Source organism: Oncorhynchus masou, chromosome 16 (assembly GCF_036934945.1).
Source record: "Oncorhynchus masou masou isolate Uvic2021 chromosome 16, UVic_Omas_1.1, whole genome shotgun sequence".
Classification (NCBI taxonomy): domain Eukaryota; kingdom Metazoa; phylum Chordata; class Actinopteri; order Salmoniformes; family Salmonidae; genus Oncorhynchus; species Oncorhynchus masou.
This window is the reverse complement of record NC_088227.1, coordinates 2,786,027-2,810,960: the sequence shown is the minus strand read 5'-3', so window position 1 is coordinate 2,810,960 and position 24,934 is coordinate 2,786,027. Positions and strand designations below refer to the sequence as shown.

At 42.2% G+C, this 24,934-nt stretch overlaps 1 protein-coding gene across 1 annotated transcript in view; it reads left to right on the top strand.

Annotated features, from left to right (window-relative positions):
- ttll7 (tubulin tyrosine ligase-like family, member 7) overlaps nucleotides 1-24,934 on the top strand; it is a 157,802-nt gene that overhangs the window by 23,155 nt on the left and 109,713 nt on the right. The window contains exon 4 of the mRNA XM_064990545.1: nucleotides 15,134-15,255. Coding sequence (XP_064846617.1) covers nucleotides 15,134-15,255 — 122 coding nt within the window. The remainder of the gene's footprint in view (nucleotides 1-15,133; nucleotides 15,256-24,934) is intronic.

Genomic DNA, 24,934 nt, shown 5'->3' with positions numbered 1-24,934 from the left:
TTCAACCACACCTTAGTTTAATTTCAACATCCTACCATAACGACAATAAGAGTTACTGATGGGATTGTATGTCAGTCACTGAAGTGGATCAAAGGGAACAGACAAACCCACATAGTTTTTTGCTTTAGGTTAGCTGACTGCCATTAGACATTCCAGTGTAATTGGACTGTCACAGTCACATTGGAAAGATTTGTACTTGTTAAAGTGCAATTACGCAACATTAGGTCCAGCATCTCCAGGTTTGCCAAAGCTTTCAAGAAATGAATTAATACGTTGTTTCGTTATGGCATATGAATTTTTAATTAGTCACTGAATAATGAATAGTCGGTCATTGGATTAATGTCTAAGTGCGCCAGCTACCTATCTCTCATACTTCGGGTTTCCACTGGGATTTGAATATATTATGGGCCATTTATTTATATTTTTTTGTAAAATAGGGCATGGGTAACCTGTGTTCAGATACCTAAGCTCAGTTGGATCTATTGAATCACTACAAGGCTGCCGGGTAGAGCACTATGGATGCTGTCTTAATTGGCTTGTCACCTCACCACCATGAACCACACACTGCTACTCTTTAAGGTTCTTTAATGAACTGTAGGATGTGGTTCTACAAGCAATAGAAACATGAATAATATGCAATTATGACTAGAAGATGCATGCAGTATAAAAGCTTAATCAGCTTAGCTTACTACAGTATGCAATGTAAACGTAATGAAATATGGCTTCACACAGATGTGAATACAACACTGACTTTAAATGATATGCTGTATGTAATCGGCTTCTATTACATCTAACTAGAAGGATTTTGCAGTATAAGAGGAAATAAATGACAATAGCAGAATACATCTGCAGTCTATACACTGCTACACAATAAAGTTCTAGTATGCTAACATTGACAGTAAACTATAAAGTGGCCCACAGTGCAATAAACTGCATACTCACCATAGAATGGCAGACAGAGCAAGTGCACTCACTTATACAACTTTATACAACGGGTGGGTCTAATCCTGAAAGCTGATTGGTTAAAACCGCATTCCCCGGTATCTATTCCACAAGTTAGCACCGGATAAATCTATGAAGTTAAAATGCTCTGTTCCATCTGACTGCGCAATCCACTGTCTCATCAGCCCAGCCAAGCAATTTATAAGCTTGATCTCCACTATAAAAAGCATCTAAACTCAGCAAAAAAATAAACATCCTCTCACTGTCAACTGCGTTTATTTTCAGCAAACTTAAAATGTGTAAATATTTGTATGAACAAAACAAGATTCCACAACTGAGACATAAACTGAACAAGTTCAGAAATGGAGTAATGTGTCCCTGAACAAAGAGGGGGTCAAAATCAAAAGTAACAGTCAGTATCTGGTGTGGCCACCAGCTGCATTAAGTACTGCAGTGCATCTCCTCCTCATGGACTGCAACAGATTTGCCAGTTCTTGCTGTGAGATGTTACCCCACTCTTCCACCAAGGCACCTGCAAGTTCCCGGACATTTCTGGGGGGAATGGCCCTTGCCCTCACCCTCCGATCCAACAGGTCACAGATGTGCTCAATGGGATTGAGATCCGGGCACTTCGCTGGCCATGGCAGAACACTGACATTCCTGTCTTGCAGGAAATCACGCACAGAACGAGCAGTATGGCTGGTGGCATTGTCATGCTGGAGGGTCATGTCAGGATGAGCCTGCAGGAAGGGTACCACATGAGGGAGGAGGATGTCTTCCCTGTAACACACAGCGTTGAGATTGCCTGCAATGACAACAAGCTCAGTCCGATGATGCTGTGACACACCGCCCCAGACCATGATGGACCCTCCACCTCCAAATCGATCCCGCTCCAGAGTACAGACCTCGCTGTAACGCTCATTCCTTCGACGAAAAACGCGTATCCGACCATCACCCCTGGTGAGACAAAACCGCGACTCGTCAGTGAAGAGCACTTTTTGTCAGTCCTATCTGGTCCAGCGACGGTGGGTTTGTGCCCATAGGCGACGTTGTTGCCGGTGATGTCTGTTGAGGACCTGCCTTACAACAGGCCTACAAGCCCCCAGTCCAGCCTCTCTCAGCCTATTGCGGACTGTCTGAGCACTGATGGAGGGATGGTGCGTGGTCCTGGTGTAACTCAGGCACTTGTTGTTGCCATCCTGTACCTGTCCCGCAGGTGTGATTTTCGGATGTATCGATCCTGTGCAGGTGTTGTTACACGTGATCTGCCACTGCGAGGACAATCAGCTGTCCGTCTTGTTTCCCTGTGGCCCTGTCTTAGGCGTCTCACAGTATAGACATTGCAATTTATTGCCCTGGCCACATCTGCAGTCCTCATGCCTCCTTGCAGCATGCCAAAGGCACATTCACGCAGATGAGCAGGGACACTGGACATCTTTCTTTTGGTGCTTTTCAGGGTTCATAGAAAGGCCTCTTTAGTGTCCTAAGTTTTCATAACTGTGATCTTAATTGCCTACCTTCTGTAAGCTGTCAGTTTCTTAACGACTGTTCCACAGGTGCATGTTCATTAATTGTTTATGGTTCATTGAACAAGCTTGGGAATGCCACGATCGCCGTAGTGAGGAGACCAAAGCGCAGCGTGGTGTGAATACATACTTTTAATGAATGACGAAAAATACACGAAGTACACTAAAACAAACAAACTAACAAGACGAACGTGACCGCTAAAGAAACTCTGTGCTAACATGCAACATCACATAGACATACAAAAAACCCTAGATGAGACAAAAACACCCATACCACCCTCGCCACACCCCGACCTAACCAAAATATATAAAGAAAACAACGAATATTCAGGCGTGACAGGGAAACAGTGTTTAAACCCTTTACAATGAAGATATGTGAAGTTCTTTGGATTTATACAAATTATCTTTGAAAGACAGGGTCCTGAAAAAGGGACGTTTCTTTTTTTGCTTAGTTTAGACATTATTTCACATTTCTTAAGACTAACATTTAGTTTTCAACAGTGTAGATTTGTATAAACCTTGCTCTCTATCTCTCCAACATTTGCAATATTGTTTCCATATTCAAATTTGATCTCCAGCTGTCCCATAGTAATGAACGTGTCGGGACGAAACATCATGAATCAGCTGGCATCATTTTTATCGATATATATACACAGAAATGTCATCGAAAAAGGTGAAATGATGTGCAGCTAGTTTATAACCTTTCCAGCTTCAGTTTGAAGTGATTGTGTTAGCTGTGTTGTTAGCTGTGTTGTTGGTGTTAATGACTTTGCTGTTATTCTGGCTGCACATGAAGCCGTATGAAAAAATTAATCAACATTTTTTATGAAAATATGTTAACCATTAGTTGAATATGTTGGTAACTTGTTGGATAAAAGTGATAATCCCTTTTAATAGCCAGGTAACGGCATACATTTCAGCAAATAAACGCCTGTTTCAAGTAAACGCTGGATCGAAATGAATTGTTTTTGAGGTTACCATGAATTACCATTCATCGTTTACAAGGTTTAATCTTTGATATGTGACATTTAAATAATTCAGTAATGACTCAAACAAATCATGGCAATCATGCCTTTTTATCGGCAGTAAGAAACTGCTTGCCATTGGCTGCTAACAGCTGAGAACTGCTAGCAAAATGGCAAGCACAAAAACAGTCACCAACTTCGGGAGTACAAATCTGCAGAAATCGACCGTCTAGTTGCGAAAGTAAGAACTGCCGAAAATGCAAAGAGGAGAATAATTATTCTGTCATGGAATTTTGGATTACATTTTTTAAATAGAGCCAAACTAAGACAAAAGAAACCGTGTGTAAATGATAACGCGTTAGTAATAAAGAAATGCATTGAAATTAAACAATTAACTATGCAAATAAGCAAAATCTGTGTGCATTAAGGAAATAGACGCCTTGCTCTAATTGAAGCCTGTCTCTAATAAACTTCTGTGAAGAAACAAACTGTCTGTTCGGTCTTCACCACAACTCACTGACAGGAGGCAGGACCTACAACGAGCAGGCTAAAGAGAACGTCTCTTGATTGAACAGAGAGTTGGTGGTGATTGACTGATGAGCTGTCGGCATTCTAAGTGAAGCGACAAACTAGGGGTGCATAAGGAAATCAAGTGACGAAAGGCATCATTTCCCAATCTAACGATTGTGACCCCATGTGGCGTCGGGTGATTTTAAAATGTGGTCTCGAGACCCGGTTCATAGAACAGTGCCTTAAGAACATATTACTTATTTCACATTTTGTTTGGGTTACAGCCTGAATTTAAAGTGGTTGAAATAGATTGTTTTTCATCCATCTACACACAATAGCCCATAATGACAAAGTGAAAACATGTTTTTAGAAATATTTGCAAATTAAATACAGAAATATGTCATTTATTATTATTCACATCCCTGAGTCAATGCTAGAATCACCTTTGGCAGTGATTACAGCTGTGAGTCTTTTTGGTTAGTCTTTCTAACAACTTTGCACACCTGGATTATACACATTATTATTTAAAAACAATATTCAAGCTGTCAAGCTGGTTGTTGATCATTGCTAGACAGCCATTTTCAAGTCAAAACTAACTTTGCCACTCAGGAACATTCCGTGTATATTTGGGCTTGTGTTTTAGGTTATAATCCTGCTGAAAACGGCATTTGATTCCCAGTGTATGTTGGAAAGCAGACTACCAGGTTTCACTAGGATTTTGCCTGTGCTTCGCTCTATTCCGTTTCTTTTATCCTAAAAAAATCCCAAGTTCTTGCCAGTGACAAGCAAACCCATAACAGGATGTAGCCACCACCATGCTTGAAAATATGAAAATGGTACTCAGTGATGTGTTGGATTTGCCCCAAACATAATGCTTTCTATTCAGGACATGAAGTTAATTTCTTTGCCACATTTGTTGCGGTTTTACTTTAGTGCCTTATTGCAAACAGGTGCATGTTTTGGAATATTTTCTATTCTGTATTCTGTCCTCATTGTCACTCTGCCATTTAGGTTGATATTGTGGAGTAACTACAATGTTGTTGATCCTTCCTCAGTTTTCTCTTATCACAGCCATTACACTCTGTAACTGTTTTAAATTTACCATTGGCCTCATGGAGCGGTTTCCTTCCTCTCCGGCAACAGAGTAGGAAGGACGCCTGTGTCTTCGTAGTGACATGGTTTACTGATTCACCATCCAATGTGTCATTTAATAACTTCACGATACTCAAAGGGATATTTCATGTCTGTTTTATTTTTTACCCATCTACCAATAGGTGCCCTTCTTTGCGAGGCATTGGAAAACTTCCCTGGTCTTTATAGTTGAATCTGTGTTTGAAATTCACTGCCTGACTGAGGGACCTCACAGATAATTGCATGTGTGGGATACAGAGATGAGGTAGTTATTCAAAAATCATGTCACCTGCTCCAACATGGACAGTAAGGAAGGGACTCTTAAGACCGAACATACAGAAAGCCTTAACATCTCAACTGCGAATGTCAGGGCCATCCATAAGCTCAGCAATGCGTTGCCTGCTGATGGGGTGGTCCAAACTGCTTAGTGAGAGAGAGACCATGGTGTCTGAATATGGGTACCTACTTTTGAATGGAAACTTTTTGAAGTTTGTGGAAATGTTAAATGAATGTAGGAGAATATAACACATTTAGATCTGGTAAAAGATAATACAAAGACAAAAACATGTATTTTTTGTACCATCATCTTTGAAACTCAAGAGAAAGGCCATAATGTATTATTCCAGCCCAGATGCAATTTAGACTTTGGCCACTAGATGGCAGCAGTGTAAGTGCCAGGTTTTAGACTGATCCGATTAACCATTGCATTTCTGTTCAAAATGTTGTATCATGACTCCCCAAATGTGCCTAATTTGTTTATTAATACATTTTCATGTTCATAACTGTGCACTCTTCTCAAACATTAGCATGGTATTCTTTCACTGTATTAGCTACTATAAATTGGACAGCGCAGTTAGATTAACAAGAATTTAAGCTTTCTGCCAATATCAGATATGTCTCTGTCCTGGAACATTTTCTTGTTACTTACAGCCTCAGGCTAATCACATTAGCCTACATTAGGGAAACCGTCCTTCCGGGGACCCACCAATCCTGTAGAGGTTTTAAGACTGCAGAACTGGCAGTATACAAGGTTAACTTTTAATCACAGAACACAATATACAACATTTACTGGCATGACAATCCATCTCATGGGTGGTATTCTGCCAGTTCCGTATGCATACTTCTTTTGCAAAAGAGTCCCCTTCTTAGCGGATAGATAAACCCGGTACAGCTACTGTAGTGTTGAAGGATGATTTATTGCCACTGCTTCGTAGGTACAGTAATAGTGACTGAAATTAGTCAAACTGAAATATAGAAAGGAAAGAACAATGACTATGACTTATAGCTGAATACTAGAATACTTCATTCTCAATAATAACACAGCATGGATTTGTATACATTTTCATAAACACCGAAATATGCAGCATTATGCATTCAATCGGATGTAAATAATTCCGCTAAACATGACAAGATCGAATGCACTGAACAGATATCCATTTGGCTATCAAGAAGAGTCATAAATGTCATTAAACGATCATCCGTACAAAATATCATCATGAATTGAATACCACATATGTTATGATTACTTTTACTTACCATACTTCTACAAAATGATAGCAAGAAGGATGGAGTTTGATAACATCTGCAACTCCACAGTGTGACTTTCACCATTTTTAGAATCTAAACAATTCTTCTACAGGATTTAGCATATTAAATGAACAACGCACATCAACACAGGACAGTGGCCCACAAGTGGTCAACAATGGAATTACACGATGGCCTAATGGAAATCAAGCTCCACTACAGGGGCCAGAACAGTGGGCCAAGAAACAATATATGTTTTCAAAATGCATTTTTATTGTACTTGACACATACCAAAAGCACAAACATGCATTTAAATGACGACAAAAATGATACATTATCGTAATGTAGTAACTCCATGTCTTTCATGTACATATGACAAGTAAACGAACTTGATGAGATGAGAGCATTGCAACCAATGTCCAACAGGCAGAACTTAACGTGTACTGGGTTTTTCCACAAAATGAGTGTCTTTTTGCATCCTTTTGATATGTTAAGTAGAAATGATGCACCAATATTGAATTTTAAAAGCCTGTTAGGCCTATATGAAATGAAGTGCCCTTTAATATAGACCACATGGAGAATTCACAAAATCTGTTTGTCAATATGAATAAAGACTTTCTAAAGTGACAATTCAGCATTTTGACATGTCCCTCCGTGCACTCTCTGTGACTTTTAGGAAGGGTTTAACATGTCCCTCCCTGCACTCTCTGTGACTTTTGCACTCTCTGTGACTTTTAGGGAAGGGTTTAACATGTCCCTCCGTGCACTCTCTGTGACTTTTACCCTCTGTGAAGGGTTTAACATGTCCCTCCTGCACTCTCTGTGACATTTTAGGAAGGAAGTTTAACATGTGCACCCCTCCATGTCCCTCCGTGCACTCTCTGTGACTTTTAGGAAGAGTTTAACATGTCCCTCCCTGCACTCTCTGTGACTTTTAGGAAGAGTTTAACATGTCCCTCCCTGCACTCTCTGTGACTTTTAGGAAGAGTTTAACATGTCTTTTAGGAAGAGTTTAACATGTCCCTCCCTGCACTCTCTGTGACTTTTGTTTAACATGTCCCTCCCTGCACCCTCTGTGACTTTTACTTTTAGGAAGAGTTTAACATGTCCCTCCGTGCACTCTCTGTGACTTTTAGGAAGACTCTCTGTGTTTAACATGTCCCTCCGTGCACCCTCTGTGACTTTTAGGAAGAGTTTAACATGTCCCTGTGCACCCTCTGTGACTTTTGTTTAACATGTCCCTCCCTGCACCTCTGTGACTTTTAGGAAGAGTTTAACAACCCTCTGTGACTTTTGTTTAACATGTCCCTCCGTGCACCCTCTGTGACTTTTAGGAAGAGTTTAACATTTTACCCTCTGGAAGGGTTTAACATGTCCCTCCGTGCACCCTCTGACTTTTGACATGTTTGCAGGAAGAGTTTAACATGTCCCTCCGTGCACCCTCTGTGACTTTTAGGAAGAGATTAACATGTCCCTGTGACTTTTAGGAAGAGTTTAACATGTCCCTCCGTGCACCCTCTGTGACTTTTAGGAAGAGTTTAACATGTCCCTCCGTGCACCCTCTGTGACTTTTAGGAAGAGTTTAACATGTCCCTCCGTGCACCCTCTGTGACTTTTAGGAAGAGTTTAACATGTCCCTCCGTGCACCCTCTGTGACTTTTAGGAATGAAGTTTAACATGTCCCTCCGTGCACCCTCTGTGACTTTTAGGAAGAGTTTAACATGTCCCTCCGTGCACCCTCTGTGACTTTTAGGAAGAGTTTAACATGTCCCTCCGTGCACCCTCTGTGACTTTTAGGAAGAGTTTAACATGTCCCTCCGTGCACCCTCTGTGACTTTTAGGAAGAGTTTAACATGTCCCTCCGTGCACCCTCTGTGACTTTTAGGAAGAGTCCCTTACCCTCTGTGACTTTTAGGAAGAGTTTAACATGTCCCTCCGTGCACCCTCTGTGACTTTTAGGAAGAGTTTAACATGTGCACCCTCTGTGACGTTTAACATGTCCCTCCGTGCACCCTCTGTGACTTTTAGGAAGAGTTTAACATGTCCCTCTGTGACTTTTAGGAAGAAGTTTAACATGTCCCTCCGTGCACCCTCTGTGACTTTTAGGAAGAGTTTAACATGTCCCTCCGTGCACCCTCTGTGACTTTTAGGAAAGATTAACAGTTTACCCTCTGTGACATGTCCCTCCGTGCACCCTCTGTGACTTTTAGGAAGAGTTTAACATGTCCCTCCGTGCACCCTCTGTGACTTTTAGGAAGAGTTTAACATGTCCCTCCGTGCACCCTCTGTGACTTTTAGGAAGAGTTTAACATGTCCCTCCGTGCACCCTCGGTGACTTTTATTTAAGAGTTTAACATGTCCCTCCGTGCACCCTCTGTGACTTTTATTTAAGAGTTTAACATGTCCCTCCGTGCACCCTCTGTGACTTTTAGGAAGTGTTTAACATGTCCCTCCGTGCACCCTCTGTGACTTTTAGGAAGAGTTTAACATGTCCCTCCGTGCACCCTCTGTGACTTTTAGGAAGTGTTTAACATGTCCCTCCGTGCACCCTCTGTGACTTTTAGGAAGAGTTTAACCTACTAACCCCCCAAAATACTCAAAACGTTTTCACCATTATTGTAAAGCCCTATTTTGTTGCTTTGACAAAGTCATTTCCAAAGGTGATTATCTATTTCTTGTGATTTAGGGATTCATTCACATACTGTCTGTCCCTCATTTAAAGGTCAACCCTGTTATGTGAACTGAACTCTCATTTGAATATGAAACATTGAACATCTAATAGTCAAATCATAGAGTAGAACCAGCTCACCTGCTTTTACACTATTTGGCCCTTTCCTGGCGTTTTGTGGTGAACAAATGCCCGCGTTGAGCATAACACATCAACCCTGTTGCCTATAGATAAACAGGCTAGAAATGTTTTAACAATTAAAAACTTTTTTTGTGAATCTTTCATTCAATTGCACCTTCCTGTTGCACACAACAAGCTTTCCATTGCCCCTGTCACAAAGGGATTCAGGCAGATTTTACTAGTAAATACCAGTTTGAGGGCTGTTCAAGTGGATTTTTCCCTGATATGGTAAATTCCCACTCTCCACTTGGTTACAGACTCACCATAACACCGCTAACCATCCACTGTAGAGACGTATATGACATATGGTAAATTCCCACTCTCCACTTGGTTACAGACTCACCATAACACCGCTAACCATCCACTGTAGAGATGTATATGACATATGGTAAATTCCCACTCTCCACTTGGTTACAGACTCACCATAACACCGCTAACCATCCACTGTAGAGACGTATATGACATATGGTAAATTCCCACTCTCCACTTGGTTACAGACTCACCATAACACCGCTAACCATCCACTGTAGAGACGTATATGACATTGAGCGTTGTACGATTGATAGTTTCTGTTTAAATACATAAAAACTAAAATATTCTCCTTCACAATTTTAATTATATAACTACCCACATTTCCATCCACTGTTTTTATGTGAGTAAAGTCAAACAGTATATAAAAAAAATCATGACAGCTGTGATGGAAACAGTTATATCAGTCCCGACGGATCATTTGTTCATTCAACATGGTGGGATTTTCAGTAAAATTAATTATGTGAGAAATGGTGGTGGAAATGCCTTTATGTGCAAATATTGATACAATAACCATCATATCAAAGTAAACTTGGGGTCACTACAACTTGGGAAACCATGCAGTTCATTAGGCTACAGATGAAATAAGTTATAATGAACTTCACAGGATGGTGAAAGTGCATGGTGATGAGTTTGATGCTCCTTTCCAATAAATATTGAGGGTCTTATTCTGGTGACATGATGATCGATGCTTGACTGCTGTTTGACAAGTAAATATATTCTTATCCATAATAATCATGTAGACTCTAGTCTACTCACACAGCATACTACCTGCACTATCTGCGACCTGTTGGCTGGAGCACACACGCCAAGCACAGAGTAGGCAAGCACATTTGGTATTTTACGCAACAGTGATGGAAACTCTAGATTTTTATTCGGTTTGCATTACGTCATCACACACAGATTTGTGTCCAAACAAGTCAGTTTGGTAGAAACACACCACTGTTGGGAAAATGTATTTATGCATATTTTAGAATATTTGCATGAAAATCTGCTGCCAATTGGATGGAAACCTAGCTACTGATACAGTTTTTGCTTGGTAGCCAAAATAATTATAAACCAACGTGTAAAAAGTTTAATTTAAGAAGCCGAATTAGGAACCAACCTGGAGATTAGATGTCATAGCCATGCACTTGTGGAATATTGTCAGGCCTAACTGTCACGGATCCCTCCGGTACTGTTGCTCATTCCGTGCACCAGTTTCAGAGGTCTACGTCACCGGCCTCCTGGATGTCACGCCGTGACCTTAGAGAGCCTTTTTATTTCTCTATTTGGTTAGGTCAGGGTGTGATGTGGGGTGGGCATTCTATGTTTTGTTTTCTATCTTTCTTTATTTCTATGTTCTGGCCAGGTATGGTTCTCAATCAGGGACAGCTGTCTATCGTTGTCTCTGATTTGGAATCATACTTAGGTAGCCCTTTTCCCCTCCTTTGATTGTGGTTAGTTAACTTTGTTAGAGGCATCATAGCCCTGTTGATCTTCACGGTCGTTTTGGTTGTATTGTTTATTGTTTTGTTGGCGACATTCTAATAAAAAGGAATATGTACGCTCACCATGCTGCACCTTGGTCCACTTCTGACGACGCCCGTGACAGAACTACCCACCAACAAGGGACCAAGCAGCGTGGCCAGGAGGAACAGGGATCCTGGGCCCGGGAGAAGAGAGAATTGATGACATCATGGACATGGGAGGAGGTGATGGCAGGGGACAAGACCCTGTCATGGAAACAGGCTGAAGTAGCGAGGGAGGAACAACTTCGCTACCAGGAGTCACATCAACGAAGCAGACACGAGAGGCAGCCCCCCCAAAAAAATATTTTGGGGGGGCACACGGGGAGTTTGGCTGAGTCAGGTCGTACTGGTCAGGCACCGTGTTATGCGGTGGAGCGTACGGTGTCTCCAGTGCGCGTTCACAGCCCGGTGCGCTACCTTCTAGCTCCCCGAATCGGCCGGGCTAGAGTGGGCATCCAACCAGGTCGGAGGGTGCCGGCTCAGCGCATCTGGCCGCCAGTACGTCTCTATGGCCCAGGTTATCCTGCGCCGGCTCTGCACACTGTGTCTCTGGTGCATCTGCACAGCCTCGTGCGTCCTGTGCCTGTGCCCCCACACGTGCCGGGCCAAAGTAACCAACCAGCCAGGACGGGTTGTGCAGGCTCTATGCTCGAGACCTCCAGTATGTACTCCACTCCAGTGATGATCCATGGCAAGGAGCCTCCAGTGATGATCCATGGTACGAAGCCTCCAGTGATGATCCATGGTACGAAGCCTCCAGTGATGATCCATGGTACGAAGCCTCCAGTGATGATCCATGGTACGAAGCCTCCAGTGATGATCCATGGTACGAAGCCTCCAGTAATAATCCATGGCATGAAGCCTCCAGTGATGATCCATGGCACAAAGCCTCCAGTGATGATCCATGGCAAGAAGCCTCCAGTAATAATCCATGGCATGAAGCCTCCAGTGATGATCCATGGCAAGAAGCCTCCAGTGATGATCCATGGCAAGAAGCCTCCAGTGATGATCCATGGTACGAAGCCTCCAGTGATGATCCATGGTACGAAGCCTCCAGTGATGATCCATGGTACGAAGCCTCCAGTGATGATCCATGGTACGAAGCCTCCAGTGATGATCCATGGTACGAAGCCTCCAGTAATAATCCATGGCATGAAGCCTCCAGTGATGATCCATGGCACGAAGCCTCCAGTGATGATCCATGGCAAGAAGCCTCCAGTAATAATCCATGGCATGAAGCCTCCAGTGATGATCCATGGCAAGAAGCCTCCAGTGATGATCCATGGTACGAAGCCTCCAGTGATGATCCATGGCACGAAGCCTCCAGTGATGATCCATGGCACGAAGCCTCCAGTGATGATCCATGGCAAGAAGCCTCCAGTAATAATCCATGGCATGAAGCCTCCAGTGATGATCCATGGCAAGAAGCCTCCAGTGATGATCCATGGCAAGAAGCCTCCAGTAATAATGATGATCCAGTGATGATCCATGGCAAGAAGCCTCCAGTGATGATCCATGGTACGAAGCCTCCAGTGATGATCCATGGTACGAAGCCTCCAGTGATGATCCATGGTACGAAGCCTCCAGTGATGATGGTCTCCAGTGATGGCGAAGCCTCCAGTAATAATCCATGGCATGAAGCCTCCAGTGATGATCCATGGCAAGAAGCCTCCAGTGATGATCCATGGCCCGAAGCCTCCAGTGATGATCCATGGCCCGAAGCCTCCAGTGATGATCCATGGCAAGAAGCCTCCAGTGATGATCCATGGCACGAAGCCTCCAACAACGACGGACTCCAGTCCGGAGCCTCCAGTGACGTCCTTCAGTCTGGAGGAAAATAACTTAAATGTTGGTAAATAGGACTCTGGCTCGCACAAGCCACTTAGTTTTACTTCTAAATACGAGGTCCACCTGCATCATCGCATCTGTCGTTTCATGATGGGCAAAATAATAACAGGAGCTGGCAAAAATAATGATTAAAAGGGGATGTCCGCTCACTGTTTTGCTTTTCCCAAACTTGAGGGGAAACTAAGCTTGGTTTTTAATCAAATTAAACAAAAACAAGCAATCTGTTTTGTAAAACAACAACGATATTTCTAAATAGGATGGGGTCAGAATCATGATATCATAAATCACATCCCTCGTTCTATGGCACTGTGTGCACACCCAGGCCTAAATGTCTTTGTAACATTCACACGGCTATACAAAATACTAGGCTCCTGTGAATTGTATCGTTTCCTATGTGCAAGGCACATTCTCAAAAAGAATGTGCCGTTGATATGGCATTATAGGAGCACTGAATAGTTTTTGCGGACAGCGTCTTTGGTAAGCCGGACGAGGGGAGCTCTTTGGACGGATAGCTTACTTTAACTAGCGAAATGAAGTATGCGGGTATGTCAATTGTGAATCATGAAAAAGCATGAGGGCAAAAACTTATGAATAAAACCCCTTTATTCATAGGCTACTTAGCTAATGCATGCCCAGGATAAAAAGATGCACCTATGCGAAGATGCTGACCCGGCCTTGATTAAAGGAGAGGGTAGGCTATGCTTGGTTTTTAATCAAATTAAACTAAATGGGGGAAAACTTGCTTTTTATTTACTAAATAGGAGATTCACCGGCACAAAAGGCACATCTCTGGTTCGATGGGCGTCGCGACTGGATAGGCTGCACTTCCGCTCTCAAAATCCATGCGTTAACACTATTAATACACACTGGTAAGACCTGCTTTTAGTGGGTCTTGAAACTTCCCTTCAGCATTGTATGAAATTGTCACTTTTGCGCTTGTTTTTAAGGACACACCTTAAATATTGCCTCCCCTCCCACCTTAGCGTAAATTGCTGAGCCTGGCATAAGTGGTGGAAAATGCCAGTGCTCCAGTTTTTACATTATGAAATTGCAAACTCACTTGCATTTGACACTTTGAACCTCTACCACCAGCCAAAAATAGAGCCTGAGATGCATTACTGAAGTAAAAAAAAACATATATGAATAGAGATAACCTACTTATTATTAGTGAGATGAATGTCTACCCACTGGGCACAAACTGGTTGAATTAACATTGTTTTATGTCATTTGTCAACGTATTGTGACGTGGAAACTCGGTAGAAAATACATTGGATTAGAAAAAAGTCATCAACTGCATTTAATGTTTTGATTTAGTCCATTTTTTTAATTTTGATCTTTAGTTGAGATGGAGACGTGAACGGACATTTTGATTATTAATTTGTAGACAAACTGGAATTAAAGCCAGACTAAGTCAGTTGCACACATGGAACTCTCCAAGCAGCACATACATCTCCTTTAAATGTTGATATTTGGTTGCCTTGTCAACTTACTTTTGTAATACATTAAATAGCCTAAAATAAAGGCTATTTTACAAACAAATGTAACATTCAACCTTTAAATGAGTAACATCCATGGCCACATTTAGAGGTTACTGTAACTACACATTTCTTCTCATGTTCAGGATAGCATGGATCTGATAGCCTTAATAATCTGTTCTGAATCTCGAACGGCATTGATCACATGCACCATGTACTTTTAATGGGATCTCAACTGCAATCCAGGTCATTTGTCTCTAAAGTGATAACACAATCTGTTGTACAAATAAAAAAGATATCTGACATTGTATTCCCATTTGGACTTTGCTATGCTTTTAAATGGTTTGAAAGCATATTGATAACATATTGGAAATTCAACACATTTTTGTCTGTCTTTTTGAGTGGGTGAACATTGGTTGTAATCTCTTTGAATCAACTTCTCAACCAAATATTTCCCAATTATCCACGTTGAAATTATGTGGTGTGACCAGTGGTGAATGACTTGACTAATTTAGTGACTATTCAATTATGTTATGTTTTCCAGTTCGGATAGCGATCAATGAAATGGCCTTCCTGAAAACCCGAGATGAGGACGAGACAGCCAACCTCATCTGGAGCGACTCGGCTGTGCAGCACGAGAAAATCGCTGATCTCAGGAACTACCAGGTATGTAGGGAACAATTTGGCACATCTTTGCCTTGGTATGCCTGTTACCTTCCACATGGGGTGGGGTTTCTTTCTTTAATGTAAAGATGTTTGTTTGTGAAGTAAGTTCTAAAGGGGGAAGGGTGCAGTATAATTCGTGTTGAGAAATGAATTAGAAAATAATGCAGTACATCTTTGCCTCAAACACAATAGAGGTAAACACTTTTCAGACATCGAAGGGTTGCACAAGTAATTTTTAAGCAAGCTTACTCAGTCTTGGGAAGTTGGCCTCATGGAGCCTCCACCACTCAAGTGGGTCTTTGTCTGGGTCTGTGCCAGGGGACATCATCAAGTAACTTGACAACTCAGTTTTGATGTTGTCCTCCTCTGACTGTGGGCCCGACTGCACTGTCTTCTTGAAGAAGCTTGCAAGTGTTTTCTTGCCCTTCTTAGACACAGGTTCACTTTCTTCTTCTTGGTGCACAGTTGTGACCAGGGTGACGTGTGCTTTCCTCAGCTAGCAGAGACTTCAGCTCCAAAACAGCTCTTTGTTTGATGCTGTCAATCTTGTCATCTGCTTTATATGTTGTCCTGAACCAGGGATCCACCAGCGAGGCTATATCAAGGAGTTCAACTGTGAAAGGATCTTCGTACTTGTCGTTGAGATACTGTAGTGTGGCACACTTGATTTTCTTTGTGAGCGTGCCCCCCCTCCTCTGGCTACAGGAGGCTGTTGTTGAACAAGTTTAGCACAGGCTTGAGGTATGAGACGCTGACGTAGTTCTCCCCAGACAGCATGTCAGTGAATTCCTGTAGTGGGCCTATGGCTTTGTTCACTGACTCTGACACATCAATATCCTGATAGTTGGACACCAGGTGCATGCTTTTCTTCTCTGAATCCAGACACGGGCTATGGCCTTTTCTTGTTCCAGGATTCATTCTATCATCTTCTGTCTTGAACCCCACCTGGTTGGGGACTCTGTGATGAGCTGGTGAGTGTGTAGACTGAGCTCAGTCTGTGCTAGAAACAAGTCTCTCCATGTCTATTCTATTGTTTAGGAATGTTTGACCACTAGCTGTTTGAATATGTAATTTATATAATCATTTTGATTGAAAATTTATTAATTTAGATAATGTTGTTATAATTAAAACAGCCTGTGGTTAGATTGGCAGAATGACACAACTACTAACACATTAGCCTACAGCTGGCCTGAACAATAACTTTTTTGTTGCACTTTAATTATCCAATGTCACACTTACGAGAGGCAACTTTCCTTTTTGGTGATGTCAAGCCTGATGCCCAAGGCAGGCGGATCCAGTTGTTCACTTTCCTTTTTGGTGATGATTTCATCCTCACCAGAGGCAACGCTTTTATCACTTTGTTGCTCCCTGAGCTGTCAGTTGTCATGCACACCTGTCGGTCTTCGCTCATCAAAGCTGGCTTCCTCACTTTCCATTTTGGTGATGATTTCATTCTCACGAGAGGCTGGCTGGCTTTCAGTTTGTCTTTTAGCAGATGCTTCCTCACTTTTTTGGGAATCGGGCGACTGGAATCGGCATTGATTTCATTCTCACGAGGCTGAGCTGAGTGATGATTTCATTCTCACGCAGAGGTATGTCTCTGAGCTGGCACTTTCTTTTTGGTGATGATTTCACCCATTGGCTTCCCCTCCATTTTGGTGATGATTTCATTCTCAAGTTGCAGGTGATGGAAGAGGCTTTACTTTCCTTTTTGGTGATGATTTCATCCTCACCAGAGGCTGAGCTGGCTTCCTCACTTTCCTTTTTGGTGATGATTTCATTGAGAGGCTGAGCTGGCTTCCACTTTCACTTTCCTTTACATTTTGGTGATGATTTCATTCTCACGAGAGGCTGAGCTGGCTTCCTCACTTTCCTTTTTTTGATGATTTCATTCTCAGGACTGATTAGTTTTGGCTGATGATTTCATCAGACCTCACTTTTGATGATTTCATCCTCCGAGAAGCTGGCTTCCTCACTTTCCTTTTTGGTGATGATTTCATCCTCACTTCTTTTGGTGATGATTTCATTCACGAGAGGCTGAAAAATGATTTCATTGCTGCCCATTTTGGTGATGATTTCATTCTCACGAGAGGCTGAGCTGGCTTCCTCACTTTCCTTTTTGGTGATGATTTCATCCTCACGAGAGGCTGAGCTGGCTTCCTCACTTTCTTTTTGGTGATGATTTCATTCTCACGAGAGGCTTGGCTTCCTCACTTTCCTTTTTGGTGATGATTTCATTCTCACGAGAGGCTGAGCTGGCTTCCTCACTTTCCTTTTGGTGATGATTTCATCCTCACCAGAGGCTGAGCTGGCTTCCTCACTTTCATTTTGGTGATGATTTCATTCTCACGAGAGGCTGAGCTGGCTTCCTCACTTTCCTTTTTGGTGATGATTTCATTCTCACGAGAGGCTGAGCTGGCTTCCTCACTTTCCTTTTTGGTGATGATTTCATCCTCACCAGAGGCTGAGCTGGCTTCCTCACTTTCCTTTTTGGTGATGATTTCATTCTCACGAGAGGCTGAGCTGGCTTCCTCACTTTCCTTTTTGGTGATGATTTCATTCTCACGAGAGGCTGAGACTTTCCTTTTTGGTGATGCTGAGCTGGCTTCCTCACTTTCCTTTTTGGTGATGATTTCATTCTCACGAGAGGCTGAGCTGGCTTTTTGGTGATGATTTCATCCTCACTTTCCTTTTTGATGTGATGATTTCATTTCATCCTCAAGAGAGCTGGCTTTTTTGGTGATGATTTCATTCTCACGAGAGGCTGAGCTGGCTTCCTCACTTTCCTTTTTGGTGATGATTTCATTCTCACGAGAGGCTGAGCTGGCTTCCTCACTTTCCTTTTTGGTGATGATTTCATCCTCACGAGAGGCTGAGCTGGCTTCCTCACTTTCCTTTTTGGTGATGATTTCATCCTCACGAGAGGCTGAGCTGGCTTCCTCACTTTCCTTTTTGGTGATGATTTCATTCTCACGAGAGGCTGAGCTGGCTTCCTCACTTTCCTTTTTTTCCTCACGAGAGGCTGAGCTGCTTCCTCACTTTCCTTTTTGGTGATGATTTCATCCTCAAGAGAGGCTGAACTTTCCTTTTTGGTGATGATTTCATCCTCACGAGAGGCTGAGCTGGCTTTTTTGGTGATGATTTCATCCTCAAGAGAGGCTGAGCTGGCTTCCTCACTTTCCTTTTTTGATTGGTGGCTTCCTCACTTTCGTTTTTGGTGATGATTTCATTCTCTGAGCTGGCTTCCTCACTTTTTGGTGATGATTTCATCCTTGTGAGCTGGCTTCCTCACTTTCCTTTTTTGGTGATGATTTCATTCTTGAGCTGGCTTCCTCACGTGATGATTTCATCTCACGAGAGGCTGAGCTGGCTTTACTTTCCTGATTTCATTCTCAGAGAGGCTGAGAGCTTCCTCACTTTCCATGTGAGATGCTGGCTTCCTCACTTTCCTTTTTGGTGATGATTTCATTACACTTCTCTGCCATTTTGGTTACATTTAGTGAAAGGCTGAGCTGCATTTTGGTGATGACACCTCATAGCTGGCTTGTCACTTTTGGTGATGAATCCTCACCAGAGGCAGTGAGCTGGCTTTTTTGCAACATTTTGGTGATGATTTCACAGGCATTTTCCATATCTATGCTTAAATACAGTCGAATATAACGAAAAAAAAACTTGATATATCGCCCAGTCCTAGTGGGAGGGTTCAACTCGTTGTAGGTGTTCCTAATGCTTGGTATGCTCAGTGTAGATTGTTCACTTTCTTTCTAATTTGGCACACAGAAACTAGAGGCCATGAGTAACTTGGTCAAAAATAATGGCGCTGATTGGCCTATAGGTGGTGCTGTTATAAGTGGTCTCACTAAAACTCTCATCTGCCACCCCGTTTGACCTAGAGATTGAAACTGTATATGTAGGTGGCTTTCCTCATGCTGATCAGATTTGCCTCAAGGGTTAGCGCTAGTAGTTAGCTACATACTTCTCCAGTCATACCAATTAAATTGAAAAATGCAGAGAACAAGGTGAAGTAATTTTAGATTGTCATTATGGAGACACCTATTGGATAAATGTGGGCACTCCTCTCTTGTGGCAAAAAAAAAGAAAGTGGTTGAGTGATTATTGGGCTAAATTATTTTGCTAGATCTGGCAACCCTGGAGTCTTGGGACACACAGCTCTACTTCCTTTCCACACACATGTTGCTTATCCCATTGTCATTTTATACAATGGCAAGAAAAAGTATGTGAACCCTTTGGAATTACCTGGATTTCTGCATAAATTGGTCAATACATTGTATCTGACCTTCATCTAAGTCACAACAATGGACACACACTTAAACTAATAACACACATATTAATGTATTCAATATAGACAAGAAAACTACATAATTAAAAAATTCACAGTGTAGGTTGGAAAAAGTATGTCAACCCCTAGCTATTCGAGTCAGGAGTCAGCTAACCTGGAGTACAATCATTGAGATGAGATTGAAAATGTTGGTTAAAGTTATACAAAACACTCACAAAATTTGAGTTTGATATTCACAAGAAGCATTGCCTGATGTGAACCGTGCGTCGAACAAAAGAGATCTCAGAAGACCTAAGATTAAGAATTGTTGACTTGCATAAAGCTGTAAAGGGTTACAAAAGTATCTCTAAAAGCCTTGATGTTCATCAATCCACGGTAAGACAAATTACCTCTAAATTGAGAAAGTTCAGCACTGTTGCTACTTTCCTTAGGAGTGGCTGTCCTTCAAAAATGACTGCAAGAGCACTTTGCAGAATACTTCATGAGGTTAAGAATTAAGAAGAATCCTAGAGTGTCAGCTAAAGACTTACAGAAATCTCTGGAACATACTAACATCTCTGTTGACGAGTCTACAATACGTAAAGCACTAAACAGAATGGTGTTTATGGGAGGACACCACTGAAGAAGCCACTGCTGGCCAAAAATCCAGCACCTGGACGGTCCACAGCGCTACTGGCAAAATACTCTGTGGACAGATGAAACTACAGTTGAGTTGTTTGGAAGGAACACACAACACTATGTGTGGAGAAAAAAGGCACAGCACACCAACATGACAACCTCATCCAAACTGTAAAGTATGGTGGAGGGAGCATCATGGTTTGGGGCTGCTTTACTGCCTCAGGGCCTGGACATCTTGCTATCATCGATGGAAAAATGTATTCCCAAGTTTATCTATATTTTAGGCTATCTGTCTGCCAATTGAATGTCAACACAAGTTGGGTGATGCAACAGGACAACGACCCAAAACAGAGAAGTAAATCAACAACAGAATGGCTTCAACAGAAGAAAATGCACCTTCTGGAGTGGCCCAGTCAGAGTCTTGACCTCAACCTGATTGACCTCAAGAGAGCGGTTCACACCTGACATCACAAGAATATTACGAAACTGAAACAGTTTTGTAAAGAGGAATGGTCCATTGTTGTACAGGTCTGATCCGCAACTACAGAAAATGTTTGGTTGAGGTTATTGCTGCCAAAAGAGGGTCAACCAGTTATTAAATCCAGGGGTTCACATACTTTTTTTTACCCTGCGCTGTGAATGTTTACACGGTGTGTTCAATAAAGACGTGAAAACTTGTAGTTGTTTTTGTGTTATTCGTTTAAGCAGACTGTGTTTGTCTATTGTTGTGACTTAGATGAAGGTCAGGTCAAATTTGATGACCAATTTATGCAGAAATCCAGGTAATTCCAAAGGGTTCACATACTTTTTCTTGCCACTGAACAACATATCTTGTAAAACAATTGTAGTTCCAATCCTTTAAGACCATCATTGGCTTACCTATGAATAAGTGACACACCTCACTTGGTCAAGCCCAGGGACCAGCCAGAGTTTCCCCCTGTTGCTTGCATAGTTGTATGACCCTTCAGTGCTGTCGTGTCACACCAAGTGAGAACGGCCACGGTGAGCGCCTCAGCAGCAGCCAGTGTACCATGAGGGGAGCAAGAAGTAGCTTTGATTTGACTTTAACTCGTTTGAACTCGTTTCCTTGGTTCAACCCCCACGGCCCAGTGCTGCTTTCACACTGCTCTGCTTTGGCATCCGAGAAGAGGAGATGGAGGGGAGGTTTGGAGACAAGGCATGTCAGTGTCCCTGCTGTGTCCCCGGGCTCCTCCAGTACAACAGCCAGATCACATGAAGAGTGTGCCAGCCTGTCATAGTGCCAGCCACTTTATAATGGCAGAACCTTTGTTCTTTGTAATCAGCAGGTGTAGACTAACAGTGAAAGCTTACTCACTGGTTCACTGGCCCTTCCCAACAATGCAGAGTAATAATAGAAACATGATAAAAAGAGGAATAAATACACAATGAGTAACGATAACTTTGCAATATACACGGGGTACCAGTACCGAGTCGTTGTGCTGGGGTACGAGGTAATTGAGGTAGATATGTACATATAGGTAGGGATAAAGTGACTAGGCAACATGATAGATAATAAACAGTATCAGAGTCAAGAGTTCAAATTAGATAGTCTGGGTATCTATCGGTTAACTATCTAACTATTTAGCAGTCTTATGGCTTGGGGGTAGAAGCTCTTCAGGTTCCCGTTGGTTCCAGAATAGGTTCACCGGTACCGCTTGCCGTGTGGTAGCAGAGAGAACAGTCAATGACTTTTTAGGGCCTTCCTCTGACACCTCCTGGATGGCAGGGAGCTTAGCCCCAGTGATTTACTGGGCCGTAGGCACTACTCTCTGTAGCACCTTGCAGTTGCCATACCAAGCTGTGATGCAGTCAGTTAAGATGCTCTCAATAGTCACGATGCTCTCAATGGTGCAACTGTAGAACTGTTTGAGGATCTGACGGCCCATGCCAAATCTTTTCAGTCTCCTAAGGGGGAAGAGGCGTTGTCGTGCCCTCTTCGTGACAGTTGGTGTGTGTGGACCATGATCATTCTGTAGTAATGTGGACACAGTGGAACTTGAAGCTCTCAATCCGCATCACTACAGCCCCGCCGATGTGAATGGAGGCGTGCTTGGCTCTCCATTATCTGTAGTCCACAATCAGCTCCTTTGTCCTGCTGACGTCCGTCAATTCAATTCAATGGGCTTTATTGGCATGGGAAACACATATTTATATTGCTAAAGCAAGTGAAATAGACAATAAACAAAATAATCTAAACAAGGGGAATAAACAATTAGAAATGAACAGTAAACCTTTCAAATGTTATATTATTGTCTATGTACAGCATTGTAACAATGTGCAAATAGTTGAAGTATGAAAGGGAAAATAAACAGTGTTTGTGCTCCACTGGTTGCCCTATTCTTGTGGCAACAGGTCACAAATATTGCTGCTGTGGTGGCACACTGTGGTATTTCCTCTCATAGATATGAGAGTTTATCAAGATTGGATTTTTTTTTCAATTACTTTGTGGATCTGTGTAATCTGAGGGAAATATGTGTCTCTAATATGGTCATACATTTGGCAGGAGGTTAGAAAGTGCAGCTCAGTTTCCACCTCATTTTGTGGGCAGTGTGCACATAGACAGACCTGGCTCTCAAAAGAAGACAGGCTATGTCAGTCTCTCTCGATAGCACGGCCATGCTCACTGAGTCTGTACAAACAGTACCAGTCAAAAGTTTGGACACACCTACTCAATCAAGGGTTTTTCTTTATTTTGACTATTTTCTACATTGGAGAATAATAGTGAAGACATCAAAACAATGAAATAACACATATGGAATAATTTAATAACCAAAAAGTGTTAAACAAATCAAAATCTATTTTATTTTTTAGATTCTTCAAATTAGCCACCCTTTGCCTTAATGACAGCTTTGCACACTCTTGGCATTCTCTCAACCAGCTTCACCTGGAATGCTTTTCCATCAATCTTGAAGGAGTTCCCACATATGCTGAGCACATGTTGGCTGGTTTTCCTTCACTCTGCAGTCCAACTCAACCCAAACCATCTCAATTGGGTTGAGGTCGGGTGATTGTGGAGGCCAGGTCATCTGATGCAGCACTCCATCACTCCCCTTGGTCAAATAGCCCTTACACAGCCTGGAGGTGTGCTGGGTCATTCTCATGTTGAAAACAACAAATGATAGTGGGACTAAGCACAAATCAGATGGGATGGCGTTTCGCGGCAGAATGCAGTGGTAGCCATGCTGGTTAAGTGTGCCTTGACTTCTAAATAAATCACTGACAGTGTCACCAGCAAAGCACCATCACACCTCCTCCTCCATTCTTCACGGTGGGAACCACACATGCGGAGATCATCCGTTCACCCACTCTGCGTCTTACAAAGAACTGAAAATCTCAAATTTGGACTAAAGGACAGATTTCTACCGGTCTAATGTCCATTGCTTGTGTTTCTTGGCCCAAGCAAATCTCTTCTTCTTATTGGTGTCCTTTAGTAGTGGTTTCTTTGCAGCAATTCGACCATGAAGGCCTGATTCACACAGTCCTCTGAACAGTTGATGTTGAGATGTGTCTGTAGCTTGAACTCTGTGAAGCATTTATTTGGGCTGCAATTTCAGGTGCAGTTAACTCTAATGAACTGATCCTCTGCAGCAGAGGTAAGTCTGGGTCTTCCTTTCCTGTGGCGGTCCTCATGAGAGCCAGTTTCATCATAGCGCTTGATGGTTGATGTCTTAAAGTTTTGATGGACTGTTATTTTTCTTTGCTTACTTGAGCTGTTCTTGCCATACTATGGTCTTTTACCAAATAGTGCTATGTTCTGTATACTCTCTTGGGGCACTGTGGGGTCTGTTTTGTGTTAGTACCAGCTGTCTGAAGGGAATCTTCTTTAGGCTTTAGGCTCATCTCTCTGTCGGTGAGGGCTTTGTTATGGAAGGTTTGAGAATTCCTTTTAGGTGCTTGTAGAATTTAATTGCTATTTTCTGGATTTTGATCATTTGTGGGAAGCATCCTAATTCTGTTCTTCATGCATTATTTGTTGTCTTACGTGGTACACTGAGGATGTTTTTGCAGATTTCTGCATTATTTGTTGTCTTACGTGGTACACTGAGGATGTTTTTGCAGATTTCTGCATTATTTGTTGTCTTACGTGGTGAGGACATTATTTGTTGTCTTACGTGGTACACTGAGGATGTTTTTGAGGATGATGTTTTTGCAGATTTCTGCATTATTTGTTTGTTGTCTTACGTGGTACACTGAGGATGTTTTTGCAGATTTCTGCATTATTTGTTGTCTTACGTGGTACACTGAGGATGTTTTTGCAGATTTCTGCATTATTTGTTGTCTTACGTGGTACACTGAGGATGTTTTTGCAGATTTCTGCATTATTTGTTGTCTTACGTGGTACACTGAGGATGTTTTTGCAGATTTCTGCATTATTTGTTGTCTTACGTGGTACACTGAGGATGTTTTTGCAGATTTCTGCATTATTTGTTGTCTTACGTGGTACACTGAGGATGTTTTTGCAGATTTCTGCATTATTTGTTGTCTTACGTGGTACACTGAGGATGTTTTTGCAGATTTCTGCATTATTTGTTGTCTTACGTGGTACACTGAGGATGTTTTTGCAGATTTCTGCATTATTTGTTGTCTTACGTGGTACACTGAGGATGTTTTTGCAGATTTCTGCATTATTTGTTGTCTTCTGGTACACTGAGGATGTTTTTGCAGATTTCTGCATTATTTGTTGATGGTACACTGAGGATGTTTTTGCAGATTTCTGCATTATTTGTTGTCTTACGTGGT